Source organism: Falco biarmicus, chromosome 5 (genome assembly GCF_023638135.1).
Source record: "Falco biarmicus isolate bFalBia1 chromosome 5, bFalBia1.pri, whole genome shotgun sequence".
Lineage (NCBI taxonomy): Eukaryota > Metazoa > Chordata > Aves > Falconiformes > Falconidae > Falco > Falco biarmicus.
The window spans coordinates 78,431,163-78,452,872 of NC_079292.1; the positions used below are offsets into that span (position 1 = coordinate 78,431,163).

The 21,710-nt window shown below is 41.1% G+C and overlaps 1 protein-coding gene across 5 annotated transcripts in view; it reads right to left on the bottom strand.

Annotated features, from left to right (window-relative positions):
* The window catches only part of KIAA0930 (KIAA0930 ortholog), an 81,757-nt gene that overhangs the window by 22,106 nt on the left and 37,941 nt on the right, over nucleotides 1–21,710 (bottom strand). For all 5 annotated transcript variants that reach the window (XM_056339036.1, XM_056339035.1, XM_056339034.1 and 2 more), the window contains exon 2: nucleotides 18,750–18,898. In XM_056339036.1, coding sequence (XP_056195011.1) covers nucleotides 18,750–18,898 — 149 coding nt within the window. The remainder of the gene's footprint in view (nucleotides 1–18,749; nucleotides 18,899–21,710) is intronic.

Consider the following 21,710-nt stretch of genomic DNA (forward strand, 5'->3'; position numbering starts at 1 on the left):
ACACAGTAACATACTTTAACAGATGTTTAAGAAATATCCAGAATACGGTGACCGGTTGACATAGCTATAAACAGAAATTCATGATTTTTTTTTTGCTTTGGTTGCGGCAGAGAGAGAAGGAGAGAGATGATTTGTTAAAAAACAACAGATTGTTATAAAAATCAGGTTGTGCGAATGAAATCAGAGTAAGATTAAGCCCTATAGTACCTGTGCTTTTGTTTCAAGTCCTCTGGGAAGGATAAAGCTACAAGACCCAAGTACAGTGAACAACAATGGAACAGTACAGTATTTCAGGATTGACCCTATTATCAGGTGCCATGAAGACTGACTGCACTGTTGTCTATCATTCACTTTTTAACTTACAAGTATCTTGTAGAAATGCCTGTAGACTCATACAACATCATTCTTCTGTTTTGTTTCTGTTTCTACTAAAGCTCCTAACCATTAATTTTTCTATTGGCAATACAATCACATAAACTAATGAGAGTTACTGTAAAAAAACTAATATGTGAGCAGCTGAGGGAAATAATCTAATTTCAATTCTTCTCCAAATAAACAAAGGTGATATTTGCACTTTCATGCCTAAAAGCCTAAAAACACCACATTCACAAGATTCTAGAAATACTCTGTGAAACAAAACCCATCCTGTTTCCGAAGGAAAGACACAACGAGAGGGCTGGGTGAATGCACAACTGAGTAATTCATAGAATGGTTTGGGTTGGAAGGGGCCTTAAAGATCATCTAGTTCCACCCCGCTGCCACGGGCAGGGACACTTTCCACTATACAGGTTGCTGAAATCTCCATCCAGCCTGGCCTTGAATGCTTCCAAAGTTGGTTCTTCTCTGGGCAACCTGTCCCTGTGCCTCACCACCCTCACAGTAAGGAATTTCTTCCTAATACCTAATGTAAATCTATCCTCTTGCAGTGTAACACTTGTCTTTACCCTTTGTCCTGTCACTACAGGGTAAAACTCCAGCTTTAACTAACACCAGGGTAAGTGACACCAAGTGCTCAGCACTCTCTGCCTCCGCATCCACGGAGCCTTTATTTTACTCCAGACACCTCTTAATGATGAAATTTAAACTTTGCTTTGCAGAAGTCAGCCACTAATGTTTTCTGCTGGTGAAATTAATTCACAAGCTCCCCAGCAATTACAAAGCCACTGCACAACAATTCTTTCACGGAACGTGTGTCCCCCAACCCTGTCACAGATAACGACAGAACACGGCCCTTTCTTTAATCACTTTTTCCCTCTGCACTGATTTAGGGTAGGATTCCCAGGCAGTACAGCCTGCGGGTTAGGCCATGGCGGAGCACCATGAATCACCACCAAGGCTGTTCCCCAAGTCAAGTGCTTAAGCCACACTGTATTCCGAAGGAAATTAATTTAAGGAATTCAATCTTTTGCCAGGCAATAAATCGCACAGGGTACAGATCTCTGTTCAACTGGTCAAACTGGGCAGGACAGGAGCAACCTCCTCCCAGCAAGGAAGGGGCCATCAGCAGCCAGAAGTAAACAGAGGCAGCACTCAGCTGACCTCAGAAAGACAAAATGGACTTCCAAACGCTCTCTGTGGGGCTGGCATCTACTGGATGTTTTTGCAGCTCCGGCTTGCGCCCAGGTAAGCATGCTCGGTGAGCATCAGGGGAACAAACCAGCCCTACCCAGCACCAGGACAGCAGTTACACCACAAAGTCAGCATTTGCTACAGCAGCCAGTGATTTCAGATATCTTAACGTTCCACATCACTGAAGACTCTGCTTTATAAAAGACAATGAGCCCCCGCCAGGCTGCTGTAACAAGCAGCACCGCTGCTCCTCAACTGACTGGTAATATGCTTCATAGTGTGGGCACCCAAATTACAAGTCACTTTTGAAAAAAACCCACACCCCTTATCTCACGAACACCTCTATCTGCAACATCTCTTTTACTCGTTTCCAAACACTTGTTTCAGAAATAGCAAAAAGGTGTCCATAAGGCATCTTGGCATAAAGCAAAATGCTAAATCCAGGCTGGCCAACACAAACAGCGCTTTCCAGGGGTTCAGTTTCACATACACTGCTGTAGCTCACAAATTAATCTCAACTACCCTCTGCTGCCACTGCACTGGACATGTGAAGGTGGCAATCCAATATTACGTGAAATAAATCAACAGGCCAGTTCAGCTCATAGCAAATGATCCTGCTGTCGTTGGCACACTGTGGAGTCTCAGGCAGGGCCAAGGACGTAGGAAAGACTGGAGCTGACTCCAGTCAGACCCTGCAGCCGCTTGTTCAGCATTAGCCAATAGAAGAGCCATCCAAATCAACCACTTAAAAAAATGTAAAATTTAAAACCCCTTATACAACAAACTTTAAACACAATTCTTCACTGTTCCATACATCTTAATCCCTATTGTTTAAATCAACAATCTAAATTTCTTGGCAGGCTGACCTAATTTGTCTGTGTCCCAAGGAAGCTTGCTCAGCATCTTTACACTTATATTCCTAGTACTATGTGCAAATGGCATATATGCCAAGTATGTAAAATCAAAACCTGAAGCCTCAGAAAGCCCCTTACTCAAACTTCTTATGCAAAATTAAATAAATAAATAAATAAAATTGCGGCTGTAAGATCACATAGGTACTGTAGAAGCAGCTACCTTAGCTGTCACCAAGGGATTTTCTTCATTTAAGCCCCAGTCTGAACATCAACAAGTACGTACTAACCTTTCATATTTAAGTTAAATGTTTCAAGTAAATGTAGGCATTTGGGATTGGCGGTATGGGAGGCAGAAGACCCACGTATTCACTGTTCCGACCTCTAAGTGCTCGGACATCAACAAACTCTCAATGAGCTCCCAGTAACAAAAACCATTATGTGAGTTTTGGTAAGTTATTGTTGCCAGAGCTGAGCACAGCACTTCCTAAATAAAGAAAAACATCTGTCTTGCCAAAGTGTTGCCTTATAGTTACATAGAAATCACATGGTAAATGTGAGCCCAATTGCTTTTTATAGATAATAATATATAAAATAATATCTATAATACAGATATTATAAAATAAAAATTCTATGATTTCTCAATATATCTCATGCTTTTCATTAGAACACCATTTTGTGATAGTCTAGGCTTAATACATGTTATCACATTTGGCCTTCCGGAGTTAAGAAATGATATGGACTAGAGAACATGATGGATTTCAGACAGCTGAGCCCTCCCTGGAAAACAAGTCTGTCTCAGCCAGGGATCCAAGAGACACTGGGTCTTCTTCCAGGCGTGCTGCTGATTCACTTGGCCATGCCTCACCTCTATGCTTGTTTATCTGGCTTTAGACTAGATGTGCTTTCCTGCAAACGTGAAAAGTTATTAATAGAAAGAACAACGTAAATACTAATTATTTATCCCAGTGAAATCCAAAAGCCAAGCTGGACACTTCCTCATTCAAGTCAAGAAGATGACCTTTCTACAATTTCAGCAAGCTGAAATCCATTACGCCACCTTTATAAAGTTTGCACAGGGTTACTGAGCTAAGGCTGTAACGGAGAATTACATCAGCCAGGCTGACCTCCTACGTGTCACCGACATTTTATCCTGTTACTTCTTCACAAAACCCAGTTAATCATATTTGACTAGACAGTGCCTGGGAAAATACCTTATTTTGAGAACATGTTCCAATGATTAATCATCCTCTTGGCTGAAACTGTGCAACTTCATTTAATTCAGCTGCTTTCCTTTTGCCAGCCTCTGGTTTTTATCATGCCTATTTTCCCTATATTAATAAGCTCTTTAATACTCAGCTCTGGTTGGTGGGTTTTTTTGGTTTTTGTTTTTGGTTTTTTTTGTGATTTATCTTTAAGATGAATGAGACAAAAATTCCTTTAGGAGGTCTCTGTGCCACTGTAGAACTTGTGCTCCTTTTCCACCTCCTCAGTATTTCACCAGTACTGGAATTTTCTGGTACCAGCACAGCACTAGCGTACACACATTTACTACTCCCTCAGGATTGCATTTTTTCTGCACAGCAACATGACTACATGCTAAATAACTTGCACTCTGTCCCTTCCCTGTCCTTCCCAGAGCCTGTGCACACTCCTGGCACTGAAGTCTTCAACTATACTAATAAATGGAGCCATCTCTCCTAGGGATCAGGCTGTGCAGTCTGATGCGCCCTCAATTTATGCAGCACCAATATGTGCCACCTGCAAATCTGAATCCACTGTAATTTTACAACTCCAGTCACCGATCCCTGCAGAGCCCCCTTACAAATATCTCCACCCGAAGTTGTTTTCCCCTTCCCTGCTCCATTTACCACTTCTGCTAGCCAGGATCCCCACCGTCATCCTGCTTTTCCTCAGTCCGTTTCTTTTCCGTGCTTGGCAAATGTTCTGGCTACCTTCCCGCACAGCGCTCACACACTAGTACGGTCCATCCCTGGGACTTCATGGGCTTCTGTGCCACAGTGCTTGTGCCTACTCTGGAGTGACACCAGAGGCCCCAGAGAACCTCACAGCTACTTCCAGCTGCAGCTACTCCCACCCACAACACACATTACCAAAACTGTTGTCAGGAGTTATCGTCTGCACGAAAAGAATATCCTAAGTGCAAAGAAGCAAACTGGTGTATTTTTTAACAGAAATATGCTTTTCTGAGACGAATATATTATGGACTTGTTATCTTTACAGAAGAACTCAAGCCATACAAGACCTTGTACTGGAAGTCAATACAACAGATCTTAAGTTATACACTTACAGACAGCTGGAACACTTTTATCATGAAACCCATCTAAGACCTCAGTCTAGGCTTAAAATCTTTGTGATAAACTGGATACTTTCTCCACTATGCCTATTTACTCCCCAAAACTTCCAGAATACAATCAATATTCTTAATTGATATTAATAAATATGAACACTGGGATATTTGGGCCCTCCCCCTCCAAGCCCCTCACTCAGGAGAGCATTAATCCTGTTCAGTTCCCAAGGCATTAGAGCTGTTTGATGAAAACTGTGTGAATTGAAAATCATCTTGTTTGCACAGCTTAGTACCTAAGCCTTTGAAAAATTCCTGGAAACAAATCTACAATCAAAATTGATACAGGCTGTCAGCTGGGCAGCATGGAAAGCATGGGGTAATAAGAACAGAGTTTACAAGAAGCACCATTTTGTTGGCATTCAGAAGCCATCCAAAAAAAAGCAGATTCTGGTTTTCTATTAAAAAGAAGTCTAATGGGACTACAGGTCTATCTAGTAGTAGCACCACTTTTCAGTTTTTTTCCCCCAGACCACAGTCACTAAAAAACAGTAAAGGGGAGGGGGTTGAACAGATACAGTGAACAAAATTCAAGATTTTTTCCACAATACAAGTTTAGCGAGGAAATACTCCTACTGTCTCCAGAGCCAACCGCAATACAGAGATTGCAATTTGATTTTTAGGATTTTACAGGTTTAGTTCAAAAGATCAAAAAAAAAAAATTAGCAAAAGAAAGTTTCTTTCAAAAACCTTCCATCTTCTACAAAAGTAGAATTATCCCCCAGTGTGTGCTCACCTCACAGTTTTAAAAGATCCCATCACACAGTGCATCTACCTATTGTGAAGCTAGTGGCTTTCAACATTTGAAGCATCTTGCTCACATTTATCCAAGTATTTCCTTTTACTAGTCCTCCCTGTAGCAAAAAGGTATAATTCCAAAATGGTATCTTAAACACTAACTAAATTAAATGTTTTTTCTAAATTCACTGACCAAAGGAACTAATGTCCTCCTCTCCCATGTTTCCGATCCACCTACAAATACAGCCCTAGTTTGTTCTGTGCTTTTCGTGTGCATTATCTGCCAGTCACTTGTTTTACTTCCTCCCACTTTAACAATCTTTTCTCAGCACTGAGGTACCTTTAAGTGGTGTAACCCAGCTAAACATTAACAGAGCAAATTAGTATTACCAGCAGCATAGCATGTCGTCATTTTCTGGATAACACTTTACTCTTGGACACCTAATATTCTGCACCTCCACAGGCACTTATTTAAGCATCTAATCACATAGCTGGGATTTATGTGTGGCATCCTGTCTCCTCAGCCCAGCAACTAAACCTACAGCAGAAGGAAACCAGGTAGCTTTGGTACTGGTACCTATGTAGCTGCAACTGCACGAGCCTGGCAGAAGCCAGCAGCTCGAGCTGTTAGGCTTTCTTGTTCCATTCCAGCAGCTCCTCATGGTGCAGCACCGCTGCCACAGCGTGAAGCTGGAAGTAAGGAGTCGTTCCACAGTCTGCAGGTAGTCACAGACACCTACCATACCCCATCTAGACCCTCTCCAAGTAGAATTGTTGGTTCTCCAGGATTCAGGGCACCAGAAGAGCCTCTCCGTACAGATGTGATACTCAGATGCTTTCAGATCTGACTTGCATACAACTGACACAGCACACGGCACTTAGTTACAAAGGTAGACTGTGAAAGGTTCTTACCAGTATATATTTCTCTCTTAGGGGAATGAAAGATGTCTTAAAAAAATATTTAAAGAAAATATTTAAAGGGCAACAAAGTAGTGTTAAACGCTAAATACCAGCCATCAAGCAATGTCAGGACAAAAAATATATATATATATATACACTTAACTGTAAATGCAATGTTAATGTAAGTTCTAGTTATATTCCCAAGCTGGGCAGAACATTAAACCCCTTCTTCTTTCTGGATCCTTTAAACACACACATTACAAGTAACTTTAAATGCTTCAAATAGCACCACCAGTGCTACTACAGCAAGACAGTTTATAGATGTGAAGGAGAGAGAATTTGTGACTACAGCAGCTTCTTATTAGAACCAACTGGTTACACAGCACGAACAAACTCTGGGGCATAAGCAGTCACCTTTAGCTCCTTCCACAACAGAAAATAATCTGTTTTTCCCCAACCTACGCAAAGACATCAGTTCTCACTCCCAGACCTCAGTTTTCCAATAACCTGAAAATAGTAGCTTCAATGGTTCTCAAAACCCAATATACTTCTGGACTTCTGCATCATCTCCATGACCAATGTCACCAAGGCTATCTCATTGATATAAATATATTTTGAACACATCAATCAAGCTGTACTAAGGTATTGGAATGCTTAGAAGAGTCCTAAAAGAGGCATTAAGAGAAAAATCCAGGTTCTCTGATGGAAGCAGACCTTCATTAGAAAGCAGATGATAAAGGGCATTAATTTTCTATGTTTCACTTTCACTGTCGCTCTGAAACACTCCAAATCCCAGTAGGCTTGCTTCTAACAATGTTAACTAAAAGAAAAAAAATACATGCAAACTCCCTTATAACTTTCAGAACATTATTTAATTTAAAGATGTAGCGATGCTAAGTTTTAAATCAGCCTCACAAATATCTCAAGCTACTTTAATACACTAATGATGGGGAAAAGAAGCATTATATTGATTTCTGCATCTAAAAAAAAAGAAATAATAATAAAAAAAGAAAATCAATAAGCTCCATGACCTCGATGTAATGCAGAGCACTCTTCCCTGGTCTGAACTTTTAATGGCATTTTTACCAGCAGGTGTCAGGTCTGAGATTATCAGATATTAGAAGGTAGATTCAGTCTGAGCCAAAGCTACCCAGTACCAGAAGAGGTTTTGTCCTATTCATCTTGGTCCTGGGGCTGCAGTGGAGGTAATTCATAAAAAAAGGAAACTAAGTGGAAAATAAGACTGCTGCCTGAAATCCAGCAGCAATACAGACCTGCATGAAAAATGCCGAAATCTCCGCAACGTCTCTGGCTTTAGCACCTTCTCCAGCTCATTGGAGCAAGGCTGGCTGCACAGAGACTGACCAGCCAAAAATCTGCCAAAACACGGTCCAAACTCTTCCTACAGCGTGGAGCTGCCATTACAACAGCGTTTGTTTCTTTGGGCAAAAGCTCCCCACCTCCAGACCACTGAGATGCAGGTCACTCCTTGCTTCCTTGCCTAGGTACTAGAACATATCAACAACATGATGCAATTTGGGAGGAAAAGACAGTACCCCAGGAGCTGCCAGGACTCTGGCATGGAAATAGGACATTTTCTCAGAACATGAAATCACCACAAATGGCATGGAGATCACCAATCTCCAAAGACTCTGGCCTCACGTGTATTTAACAAGCTGGAAGACGTGGCAATAATACAGACCTGTATACGAAGCAGTGTTCTTGTGTTTGGTAACAGGCTGCCAAGCATCACTGTAGATTATACACCCGATAAGACAGCGTGAACTGATCCGACCAAGTCACCCATGAAAATCCATCTGCTCACTCATCCACTCAGCATTGACAGACCTGTCTTTATTAAATAGGAAGAAAATCAAAGAAGTCTGGTATTTTCTGGAGCATGTAGAGAAGCCCTATGGGAAGAGTGAATCCCCAGTCCTGTCACATAGAGAAGGTGCAGAAGGGACAACGATACAACAGATTACAACACATTATGGTTACTGTAATTTTCACTGGCTGTAACTGTAAAGGACAAGAAAGCCCTCCAAAGCAAAACTCCAATTCCTTTTTCCTAGATACCATTAATTATTCAGAAGTTGCACCTGATCCTCCTGGAATGCACTCCGAAGCCCACATAAAGGCAGCATAATGCCCAGTAGCTATGGCAACTCAACACCCACCTTAGCTATAAAGCTGAAACAAAGCCCACTGCAATAAAGCAACTGTAACCTGTTTTTGTGCAAGAGGCAAAGTTCATCTACGGACAAACCCATCTGTGTTCTAAAAATTTGCTTCAACATTAATTACTTCTAATTCTCTCCCCACAACCACTTTGTATAATCAAAAGCCAAACCAACGGAAAGAGCAGTAAATGATCTAAAAAGCTGACTGTAATTTCTAGTGTATCTGAATAAATCAGAACAGCAAGAAGATAGCTCAGACTCTACTGCCTTGCAGAGGTTCCTTCAAAGGTCCAAATGGGACAAGTTGTGTGCCCCAAAAACGTTGCTCATCTTTTCTGTGGTGCAATCACCCAGGAGAGTATATTGATAGCTTTGCACTCCCTCTTCCATTTGTTGGCATAAGAAATGCTGGGTGACTACAACTTCTGCCACTCGCTCGTGACCTGCAGGTGAGAAACTTAGCAACGCAGATCATCCCAAAATGCAGTATTTACACCCTACCTCTGCCAACACCATGCTGACATTTAGCTTCAGCATTCAACTTGGAATATTTACTGCAAATGTTATGTATATTTGTAGGTAAGGACATGGGAGAGCATCTGTAGGTGGAATAAGAGCCTTGGAGAATGGCAGTGGATTACCCTCCCATCACCCAAGCTGCAGAATGGCTGAGGACACATGAAAGGTGCTAATACAACAGACACCATCGCTCCTCCAGCCCATACTAATAAGGAACAGGATTCACAGGTGGCTACAAGCAAACGTGCTTTTTAAATTGAAACGTAAACAAACACTTCACTCTGTTTTGTCACACAATGGGAGAGCCATTCAAATCAAAATCATCCAGACTATGTTGCAAGAATAGTTGCAATATTTCCTATCCTGAAGAAGCCACGTTAATTTAAATAAGCAGCTGAACTTGTTGTAAAATGTCTTCCCTCTTCCTGTCCTCTTTCTTGCATCTCTTGCATGTATTTAGAACATCACAACAGTAATCACCCCACGTGAATGTAGGATTGCCAGACAGATGTCACCTTAGAGCAAACTGGCTATGTGCATAAAGGGCTGTAGGGTTACTGACGTAATAATGCATATAATGGGGAAAAAAATACAACATCTAGCTTAAGAAAATGGGATTTACACAACCGGGTTCCTTCCTACTTGCACCCATCTTTCAAATGTGTCAGCTAGCCTCAAACCTGACAGAGGTCTCACAGACTGTATCACCGTGACAATTGGCAATCAGACGCCTCCTCGTTCCTACGCTGCTGAGAAAGGAAAGGGAAGCTCTGTCTTTTTCTCAGACACCATATGCCATGAACCACCCACAGCACCAGCTATCTTTTTGGTCTTTTTGGTCGCTACCAAGACAAAAGGACTACACAGGTTAAGAGGCATGGGATGTTGCTGGAGGGACACTGGGGATCAAGCATGGAGATGAGCTGTACTTTGGAAGGGCCCAGGGAATACTGCAGGAACAGAATCACAGCAGTAAGAGAAGCAAGATTAGTCAAAGGGGATTTTTACAGAGATCAGATGTATCCATAGGCCTAGCTATATTATTCTGCAATTCAATTTATTTTGCCCTCTATATTTAATGGGAATGAAATTCTTGCCCATTGAAATTAATAGCAAAATTCTCAGCAACTTCAGAGGAGCTGGCATTTTACCTGAAGATTTTCCAAGTATTTGTAACTTATACACACATAACTCGAAGTAAATTTGACATTGGTGTATCTACAATAGTCTAGATTGAAATGTTTATAAAACAGGCAAACCACTGTAACAGGCAAACTGGATCAGATTCCAAAGAGGAATAATTACATATGAAGATTCACCACACAGGATCTTTTCTTTTGTACCAGAGTAATCTGATGGATTTGTAGACTTATTTGCAGTCCTATCACTAAAAACCACAGGCCTTGTAAGGTTTATTAGTCTTCATGTAAGAAATATAAAAAGCAACAGTAATGATTTTAAATAAGGTAATGAACGCTAGGGAAGCTAAAAAGAAAGTATGTGATTGCATAAAACATTTTTATTTGGTACAAAAAATACAAAAGGCAGGAAAATACTGTATTATAAAAATTTAATTCATATTTTGTTGTCACTTAAAGACTTCACTTGCAATTATTAAACTGGAATGATGCGTTTGAGACAGACAGCCGTTACATGGAGAACCATTACCATGATTTGCATGATATGTACTATATTTTTATTCCTGACAATTGAAATTAATTAAGGAGATTAAAATGGGCAGTGATTTCACCATATTTGATAAGGTTCAGCATGGTTCCCAATCATTTAAGTTTAGCTTTTATCAGGCAAAGAGCTAGAATTATGCTTTCTTTTTTTCATAGTTAACTTGGGATTTTAAAGAAAGTAAGACGACTAGGCTTACTGCTCTCCCTTCTAAAAGTCAAATAGGACTTAAATCCTTAAGGAAATGAGATGATCATGAGCTAGATTGCTTGGGAGCTTTTTCTTATGCTAACCAAGAGGTATTAGGGATAAAGCCTCATACACCTGTGAAGGAGAGCAAAGCAGGGCTTTCTTCCTTGAACAAAGCTCTGAGCAAGATAGGCTAAAATTCTGATCTTGCACCACTTCATTACACAACGCTCCTGTACCCTCCACGTTCTAATGCACAGTAATGCTGAAAGGCTCAGACTGGGGATAACAGGTAACTGTATCCACTGTCCAGTTAACTCATCGCCTGTCCACTCAACAAGTGCAGTTGCAGTCTAAGCTTGAAAACAGCAAAGTCACCTAATGCATAGCCTTTATTCCCTCCCTTTGATTTTACTCTTGATACTCAGTTCTGCAAAGCTATTCCCACTACTCACATGGGTTTCAGTGCTGCTGTAATTCCTTACAATCTAATCTTTCTCCTGTCATATATTGATCTGGTTGCAGATGATGGCTTAATGACATAAACCTGCCCTAAAGTCAACATTTTAGTTTACCTTAGACTGAGAAATGCTCTGATTGTGAAGTCCAGTCCCTGGAATTCAAGGTTAATTATGCTGCTCATCATCCCAACAGATGTGTGTCAGAAGACACGGAGGCAACGCTGCAAACATCCTCAGCTTCCATCCTTTGGCATCCTCTCCTTCCACCCAACTGCACTTTTCAGGGAAGAACAGACTTTGGTCTATGATTAGGTTTGAACTGAACATTAAACTCCAAAAAGAGAAACCCCATATATCTCTAATGAGAGAAAAAGCACACAGGGCATCAGTTGGCAGCTAGAAACAGCAGCTTCCCGTCTCTTCAAAGACGGAAAACACGCTCCTGTAACCTTTGCAATCTGTAGCAAAAAAATGCTGGTTTCCCCCCTCATTTGAGGGCACACACCAAACACTAAGGGTTTTTCTTAGATCCTGCACTGCCTTCTGTTTTCTCACTTTCTTCATTATTACGTGTTTATATCTCAGTATTAAAGAAACCACATTAAAATTAATTATAGCTCTTGCAAAAGTAATTCTTAAGCACAAGGAACTCCTCCCTAACGTAATGTTTTCTTTTCAATGAGCACAAGACATTCCTTCTGGATCAGCAAGTCACAGTCATAGAAAACAAAGACTTAACAAGCCTACACATCTAACTGTTTCCAGTACCTGCATATTGTACACAAAAAAGGAGAATCTGAAGTGATAAGAAGAACAAGTAAATTATAAGACTGAGAAAAACTAATGAGACCCACGGAGCTAAAAGTTGACTTCAATCAACCACGACTGAAATTACTTATGTGAAAAGAATCCAAAGAGCCTAGTTCTGCCTTTGCAACTCCAGCAATAGCAGAAGAGGTATAGAAGATTAAAAATACAAAAAGTGCAAGTCGTTCATCTTACTGGAAGCGCCCAAATGCTTGATGATGCTCATCAAACAAATGAGGGGAAAGCAACAACACGTAAATTGTAAGACACACAGGGTTCGGAAACTGTTTTCCCCCAGCATAGCTCCGGCACCAAGAAAGCCATTGTAACTGTGGCTAAGCAAGACAACGCTGGGAGTTAAAATATGCTGATCAGTATCAGCAAGGCAAGAAATCACAGTATTCAAGATACTGGCAAAGTAATCCTAGCTGCTGACACCTGTACTCTGCGAATCGCATCAGCTTTCATTCCCCACTTCAAACCTTCCATAAATCTGCTAAATCAGCTTACAAAAATGGGAAGGATAGATACAAGTGACTATTTAAGCATTATCAAACATGGTCCCAGACCACACAGTAACCAATATTTTCAGATGTAATGGGTTGCTCGCTGTTAACCTTATTCCTGTAATATTCTCCAGTCTTTCTGAAGTCCTCCCTAGAAAAGCAGAAGTGCCACAAGCAACATGTAGCGTGCCTCCTGCAGAACAGCCAGCAAAACAAGGGAAGACGTGCTACATCAGTAATGAAGGAGAATGAAGGAGGCAAAGGCACGGCAGAAATAAGCTTACAGGATGTTAATAAATCATCTTATTTCAAACCATCTCTGTTGAATGTGGAAATGCATAAACTGGATTACTGACCAGAAAATGGGGGGGGGGGGGGGGGGGGGGAACCAAACTTGGTGAATAGATTAGACATTGAAATTCTAATTACTAGTGTTATTAGAGACTTGATTACAATATTCCAGAGCTTCCCTTCAATTGCATATGAATTTTGACACCAAAACCAGACATTGTCATACCTCTACTAAGCAAGTTGCAATGGACTATAACCCACAGATCAAACATACCAAGTGCTCTGCTGAACTAGTAGCCTGATAAGGCTTTCAGGGAGCTCCAAGCAGACACTTTTTCCAGGGTGTAAAGCCCAGCCCAGCAGTGCTCTTCTGCCCCTCAATCCCCCAGTGACTCTGATATGCTGCATTTGTGATACTGAATTATTTATTACAATTCTATCAGACAGGGCAATCAGCTCTGGGCTTCTTTTCTTCCCACTGAAGTTTCTCTCTGCTGCAGAGAGTAGAGCACCCTCTCAGCCACATGACTCAGGGCTACCATGTTGCAGCACAATTCATATTAGATTCTATTCTGATCTGGGCTTTCTTGTCACCTTACTTGGCTGCTTAAGAAGAGTTCTTCAGAGACTGGAAGCAATTAATTAAAAATGCCTCTGCAGCCCACACCCTGTTCCTGAGTCCGGAGTTTACTGACTGTGATACTGCAAGGATATTTCAGCTGCATCCTCGCTTTGCCTCAGACACAAATTTACTCTGGAAACAGGACAGAATATGAAAGCATGTCCACTTTGAATGCTCGCTAGCCTGCCAGGTATGTTATAAGCATATTCAAGTCACAGCCAGCCAGACCCAGTTCTGTGTGGGAAAGTGATGTTCTTGTAAAACCTGCGGCAGTATTCTTCTCTTCACTTTCGCCAAAAGATCCACTTTTGCATCACATGTAGGAAATGAAGAAGGTCTTGCAAAAAATGCACCATGAGCAGAGGCTGTCCGGTAGCAGCTCCTTTATGTTCACGTATTTAGACAACCAAACACTAGCAAAATAGTGTAAGAAAGTACAGGAATTTCTGAGAAGGTTAAGTATATAAGAAAAGCCAAATCTTTGCATTTAAGATGTTGAGCTCTTTACAGAAAATTGTATCAATTTGATAATGCCAGTGTTCCTTTTTAATTTCAAAATGAGAACCATGTGCTGATGCTGTCCTCTTCTGCAAGAGCCACTGCTCCTACTCACTGCAACTCCTCCGTGAACTTAGTGTAACAGAATAGTTGAGGCAGAACAGCTGTCTCTGGACTGACTTGCATATGTTGCAATCATTTTTTGATCCCACATACTATCCATGTTCAAGGAAAGAATTTATGTGGCAAAAAATATACATTTTTTGACCATTTGTTTCTCTGTTGCATTCAAACAGTGATACAGAACTGTCACAAAGTACACCAAACAGCTCTTCTGGAGACATCCTGTTTGCTTACAATGTTCGGAAAAAAAAAAAAAAAGGCAAAAAAAAAAAGCAGCACTGTTCTGAAAAGTGCAACAGAGACAGCAACATAAGATTTTTAAAACATGCATTTCTGCTATATGCTGAGTTCAGGCTGTCAAATCTTGCAGCCAGATGGTGACAGTGAATTAGAGATTCAGCTATGAAAATCCTGTGTTTTTCAGTGGGAGTCATATGCCTGAAGTCACTTAGCTTTGGAAGCTAACTGGTCTCCTACCACAGCCAATATTTGTTGTGTCACAGGTCCAGATGCACACCATGGTACTGATGTTGTGGCTCCTGTTCAGTTCTGCTTCTGAAGCTGCAGCCACAACATCAGTAGCTTAAGCTTTTTGAAGATTTAACAGCCTAAATGACTACTCCATGCATTTGGCAGCAACTCTACTCCTCCACATTTATAGGATGCTGAAGAAAACAGGACCTAATCCAAAATCCAGGCAAGCTCAGAACATATATCAACAGTGTCTTAAATTTATCTTTCTTATTGCTTTGCCCTATAAAAGCAGCACCCTTTCCAGGTGACAAAGCATGATGCAAGGCTGAAGGGGTCAATACAAAATAGCTCTGCTGGTCTGAGGTTTTACCTTAGTTTCCCTACTCAGCAGTTGTCTCTTAACACCATGCTAGCATCTTCCATAGTCCTGTGAGAAAGTAAAGCTTCTTTCTCCAGAAAGATCAGAAGCTTGCAGCTGTAACAAAGCTTAATCCTTTAAAAATGCCTTTTGCACTGGAAAAAGCCAGAGATATTAAGTCTTTATCTAATACGATTTAAAAATCAGAATCCCAATCCAGCCACTTTAACCTTTTAAAGCTGTAGATTTTGATTTTGGCAATATACAGGACGCTTTGTAAGGGAGGATCACAGCTTACATTTTCCAGCAGGTCACATCAGCTGGTATGTGAAGCAGCAGCAAAGGGATTTTTTGAGTCTTAACAGTGCATACAGAGTGACATGTCAAAGGGATTTCCCCTTAAAAAAGCCCTGAACCTTAAGAGCTAAGCTCCACGGTGCCCTGCCTGCACAGATCCTGGCAGATGAGGTGTGTGGTTTGCTTAAAGACTTCGAGAGAAAAAGTTATCTTCAAAACCTGGCAAGAAAAACTGCAAGAGTATTATTGTGACATGCCAAGGAAATATGGAGTTGAATGCATTTCTCTGGGATCCTAGAGTCCGTGTAATGGATGTAGTCCAGAATTTGATATGGCAGTTCTGCCCTGGCACAGACCATATTAAGAGCTTAATTGCTGTTTCACCCATACACGCGCCGTTTAGAAATTGGTGGGATGGAAAAGAGAAGCAAACAGAAAGTCACTTAGACCAGGGGGTCTACGAAGTACACCATTTAAAAGGCCTTTTGAAATAAAATTTATGACAGTAGTGATGTTTAGCATCACCACCTACTGATACACCAAATTGTAAGATTTATTACTTCAAGCTGTTGTGACTAAGCTGCAGCCAAAGCCCTTCTCATCCAACCTTAAAACTGAACAGAACCTCTAATCTTGATCCTATCAGATTTTTTCTGCTTATCCTCTATTACACTTCAACTTAAAATCAAATGTTATTTCTGACATTTTTCAGCTCCAGTAAGCACAGAAAAAACCCCATAAGCAGGAAGGCCTTTCAACCACACATGACAGCCATCAAACCCTGAAAATAGTTTGATAAATTGACACTTGTTTATTGCTGACATGAATCATCACACCATGGCATGCAAATGATGTGAACACGCTGCATGAGCTCATCATCCTAGAACACAATCACCACTGTTGTCAGTATACAGGCAAACAACCCCTCCCCTCTCAATCCGTTTTTGTTGTTGTTGTCATCAGTTCTACAGAAGAATGCTGTGCAGATTATTTACATGAATATAAACTAATGCTCTGAGATGTCATAGGACAACTATTTACCTCACATGTCTCTGCCCGTGTTCTTCAGTCCAAACCTACAATTGCCAGGCAAATGCAGGGCACATATATAGGGTCTATGGAAGAACTACAATGAACTTGCTTCACTGTATACCCAAGCTACAACACCACCCACTTCTGTGGTTACCTAATAGTCAACTTCTGCGTGGCACGTGGAGAAGTCATCACCAGACCATTCAGCACAGGCTGGGCACAAGGCAGGAGCCAACAGTGCAGCACCAGTTCTAGCTCTTCATGGTCCCAAACAACTCTGAACCTCTCTCCTTTATCCATCTTTTCAGCCTACCTTTGGGGATGTAAATGAAAGCACACGGTTTGGTGGGTGGCAGGGATGCCTGAAGTAATGTTTGGCTTCTATAATTACCAGTCACTTGCTTCTTCCCCTTTTAATGATACAACTTTGGTATTTTGACACCATCTCTCAAGAAAGAATGGCCAAAACAACAAAGTAAAATAAAAACCTGTCTAGTCACAATTCAAAGAGTAGGGGTAGCTGTTTGGTGTCTCACTGCGCAGGACAGGCTCAAAAATTAGAAGAGGAGCTGGAACTGCAAAGCAGTCAGCTAAAAATTGAACAGGAACGCTGCACAGGTACCAAAGAACCACCAAACTATGGAGTTTCAAATGTAAAGTACTTCAAAGTCACAGGAAAGGTTCATTTCTCAGAGGCTGAGCAAAATGCAAACACTCAAGGAGGAATTACACAGTGTGTGCTACAAGGCACACTTCTCATCTTCACTGTTACGCAAGCAATTCACTAATGCTGACTTTGCAGTAACTACCACTTACAAAACCCCCTCACAAATAAAGATTATTTATGATGCTTTTAGGAGGCTTAAATAAAGCTCTGAGAGCAAATGCAATGGTTTATCTCACTGTCTCCTCTCCATAAGGAGTTCAAACACTTTAAACTGATTAATAAGTTAAACAGAGATTGATCAGGGGCACGTGAATGAATTTAAGTGACCAGCCTTCCTCTGAGGTTCAACCTTCCCTGTTGGGAAGGACAACAGAGTAAACAACCCATGCTTTTATTAGGCTAAACAAAGCCACAATATTGTTTGATGTGAAACAGGAATACATTTATAGTCATTTAAACAACAATTAGGATGAAAGTTGCCTCCAAAAGTCTTACAGCTCCAAGTATGCTGGCCAAAGACTACTAAACCACTGATCTGACAAAGAAAGAACAATATTTTGCCATCATCCTCTTAGTGGTTATCATGATGAAAGCTGGAGGGGTGGTGGGAAGAAAAAAGATCATTCCGGCCATTTTCTTATCTCCAATAAAAGCATGGAAAAAATCTTCTGGAATCCTTTTCTCAAGGGAGTTGACAACTATGGTTCTTTGTTTCACCATATTTAAACCCAGAGAACTCTGGTGTACCTGATTAAACACACTCTCACATACACCACGTGCAAATATCTGTGATTCAACAACAGTGTAAATTATTTACGTATATCAGGAAGTTAATCCCAGTCTTTTTTTCCTCCATTTATCTTCCTGCTTTTGATCCTCTGCAGTCATCTTAATTCCCATGAAAACTATAACTTCCTCCTGCTTCTGTTTCCCCTGCCTAAGATGAAAACTGCCATGAAATGCTGAGAAGTTTCTCAAATCTCTAATGGGAAAATACCCATGCAGCAGCACCAGGCTACCCGATTGTGTTTTCAAGAAATAGCACTTCTGTAGGAGGACATATTGTCTTAGATGTAGAATACAGTCATTTCTTCACTCTTTCTTGCTACCGTATCCCAGCTCCAGGAGGAAGGATGCATTCTGCTACTGAGTACTCAACAGGTGTCCATTCCTGACACTCCAGTATCTCAGGAAGAGTTCTTCTAGAAGTACTGGAGTAACCATATTACTCGTCCTTTTTTCCTCCCTTTCTACAGATTTAAACTTTCAGTTTATAAAAGCATCATCATTGAAAAGCAAACCAAAAATCAGCATGAATGTCCTTCCCTTTCCCCCTGAGTGCAGGCTGATCAGCATAAAAGCTTCTCAAAAAAGCACTGAAAATCTCTGATCTCCTCAACTCTGTGATACTGAAGCTCACTTACACTGCTGCTGATGTTCACAGCGTTAACCACGGTACTTCTTTGCAGGCCAATTTTGCGTAACTTCTTGTGGTGGACAAAGCTAGAGATTCCTTATCCTTGGTTTATAGTTCTTCAGATGTGTCAGGTACTCCAGAACACCAAATCCCATGTTAACTTAAATTTCCCAGGTTAAAATATATCATTACTCACCTTTTTCCCCTCTGTACTATCACCGCTGACATAGGACAGTTTTCGACGGACATAGAAAAGCATATCATCTTGCCGGGGGGCCCATTTCTCCATAAAATACGTTGAAAACATCCAAGTCCAGAACACAATACGGTCATCTTTGAAACACCCTAAGCAGCATAAAAGAAAGGTGAAAAGAAAGGAGAAATAAGTGTTGTGGAATTAGCATGTCACATTTGATTGTGTTTAACATGACACTCAAAAGTCTTCGCTACACATGGTGGGGTCAAAGCCCATCTGTAGCAGAAATACTCTTGCACAGCTCAGAGTAAGTTTTTCTACAGTGTAGAGCATAGCTGCCATTCAGCACAAACCCACAGACTGTCTTTGGCCACCATCAACTGAAACCACCTTCTGACAACTGATCTGCCCCTGTACACAACAAAGATCAGGGCCCATGAGTGTACCCTTGCTATGCCTGTGCCATGAGGAAGGACAGAACCAGTGCACTGAGCAAAAAAACATCAAAGAAGCACTCAAGGAGTGATTTCAAAGGCATGTAGTGCCAATATATGCTCCAGTTAATGATTTGAAGCCATCAGGTGCCAACAGTTTTATTATATGTTCTCAGGGAGTATAGCCAGTCCTTCAGAAACTAGCAGCTGATACCTTCCTTAAATTGATACACAGGACGAAGAACGTACCCATGCAGGGGCAACCGTAATTCACCCTCTCTCTGACAAGGAACAAACCCCACCTCTTCCTCCAGGAAACAAGGAGTTTTGAAGTCCTGAATCCCAATTAAACAACAAAAGCAGGGGGAGAAGTGGAAAAATGGGAAGGGGAAGATGCAACAAAGTCCTGTTCAAGGAGGTATTACACCAGCAATCATGGCAGTCGGCCTCCCACAAAGAAAAGGAGGCACAGTAGCGGTAACATCACATTTTGTGAAACTCTTCAAGCACTTAGCTCAAATTACTTAGCTGTAATAAAACAGCAAAAGGTGCTGAATCCCTTCTGTACCGTAATGCTTGCACACTGTTACAGACCAATATACAGACAACGAGAGAAACCACTCCTGTGCCAGGTGACAAGAGAGCTGAATTTCTCCACCGCTCTCTCAGTCCTCCTGGAGGCTCCTTGATGGAGCAATTGCATCCCCTCCCCGAAGCCCCACTGAGAGATAATTGTGGCTGTTAGCCAGAGCATAGCTGTTTTAAAACTCGTGAAGACAGAAACACTAAAAAAGGATATTACATTGCTGAGAAACAGCAAAAACCTGAAATGGATGATGGATGGTAGTGTTAGGTACAAGACGGCGAGACAAGTGTGGGGGGGTGTATGTACACACATGCAGCTGACAACCCACCCTCCAGAACATCTATCCTTTACAGTGGCTCATTTCCCTAAAAGCTATACATTGGCTGCCAAATTGGTACACACATTGCTCCCCAGCTCTCAGCTACCATTCAGCTTAGTGTATTTCCCTCCCAGCAGCACATTCCATGTATGAAATAGTTCTGCAGAGAAAAGAATCTTGCATGAGACAGAAATGACACCTATTTACAGCAATACCTGGATTAAGCTTTAGAAGATTTTCCAGTCAATTGCAAAGAAAGCTGACACATACCATAACAATGAACACGATTTTTCTCAGATACTGGTGGCTAACTGCAGGCTTCATAAAGCAATCAGTCAATCTTTTAATCCACAAGTGTAGCTCAGCACATTTTCCTACTTCATTTTGTGTGCAATATTTGCCAGACAAATCTTTTTTCCAATCTTTAATTACTATGGTGGGCAGGAGATTAGGCTTCCAAATTCTTCAGCAGACAAATGGGTGATTCAAATCAAAATCTTACAGCTCTCCAACTAAATCCAAAAGTAATATTGAAAATAAAATTAAATCCCACTGATGGACCGTGCACAGAATACATTGATCAACATGAGGTAGGATAGTATTTGAAAAATGTATATAGTTGACTATGTAAAAAAAAAAATAATTAAAAAATGAAAAGGCTGAGAGAGAACAGGAAAGTGCAAGGTTAGGGGGATCCCAGTGCAGGTTAATTCCAGGCCACACTGCAATTGCTTTATTTACATGACTGCAGTGAAGGAAATTCAATTACTTAAGGTGGCATAGAACATAATGTGGAATCATGAATAAAATATGTGATGCACTTAAGTACTATCCAGTTTTTCCAGCAAAGAAAGGGAATCTAGCACTGGAGAGATCAGACACGGGGTGATGGCCATCTGCACCATGTGAACCCCTCCCTTGGGCACAGGTGAACAGGCCTGCATGGCAAACAGCTATATCTGTGAGCCTACCACATAACAGTGGATTCAAAGGTGTTCAGACTTCCAAAACCAGGCTGAGAATGGACAGGATTATCATCAGTCAGTATATTCACAGACAAACACCAAGAAGAGAAAAAGGACTATTCAGGTTTAAGGATATACTGCTGATACAAGGACAAATGGCTTTATACTACCCATCAACACATATGTAGGCTGGAAATTCACAGCCAATTCCTAAGTATTCAAGCCATGAAGTTCAGGAGCAGCACCCTCAGTTGAAACAGTAAAGGCAAAAATCCCTAAGGCTGTAAAGACAGAGCTCAACTTGGTTAAGAAGGTTCAATGTCGTACCAGTGACAGCCAAGGACACCATGACCCAGTCCTGCCTCTATATTTAGCAGAGTAGAAAACAGGGCATACATTCATTGTGATTCATTAATGGTCTCGAAGAAACTTATTAAATCTCATGGGTTTTGAGTACCTGAAATCCCAGCCTTAATTAAATGGCGAGGGGAGGAGGAAAAGGGGAAAGAGCATTGCCCTGAGTTCATCTGGAGTTCTAGGAAAATCAAAGGAAAAACACTCTGTAAGAACCATCTCTGAAAAAGTTCTAGTGTTCAGAAGTACACTGCTATGGTTTTGCTTCATAAATGAGTAAACAAAATAACACTTACCAAGCCA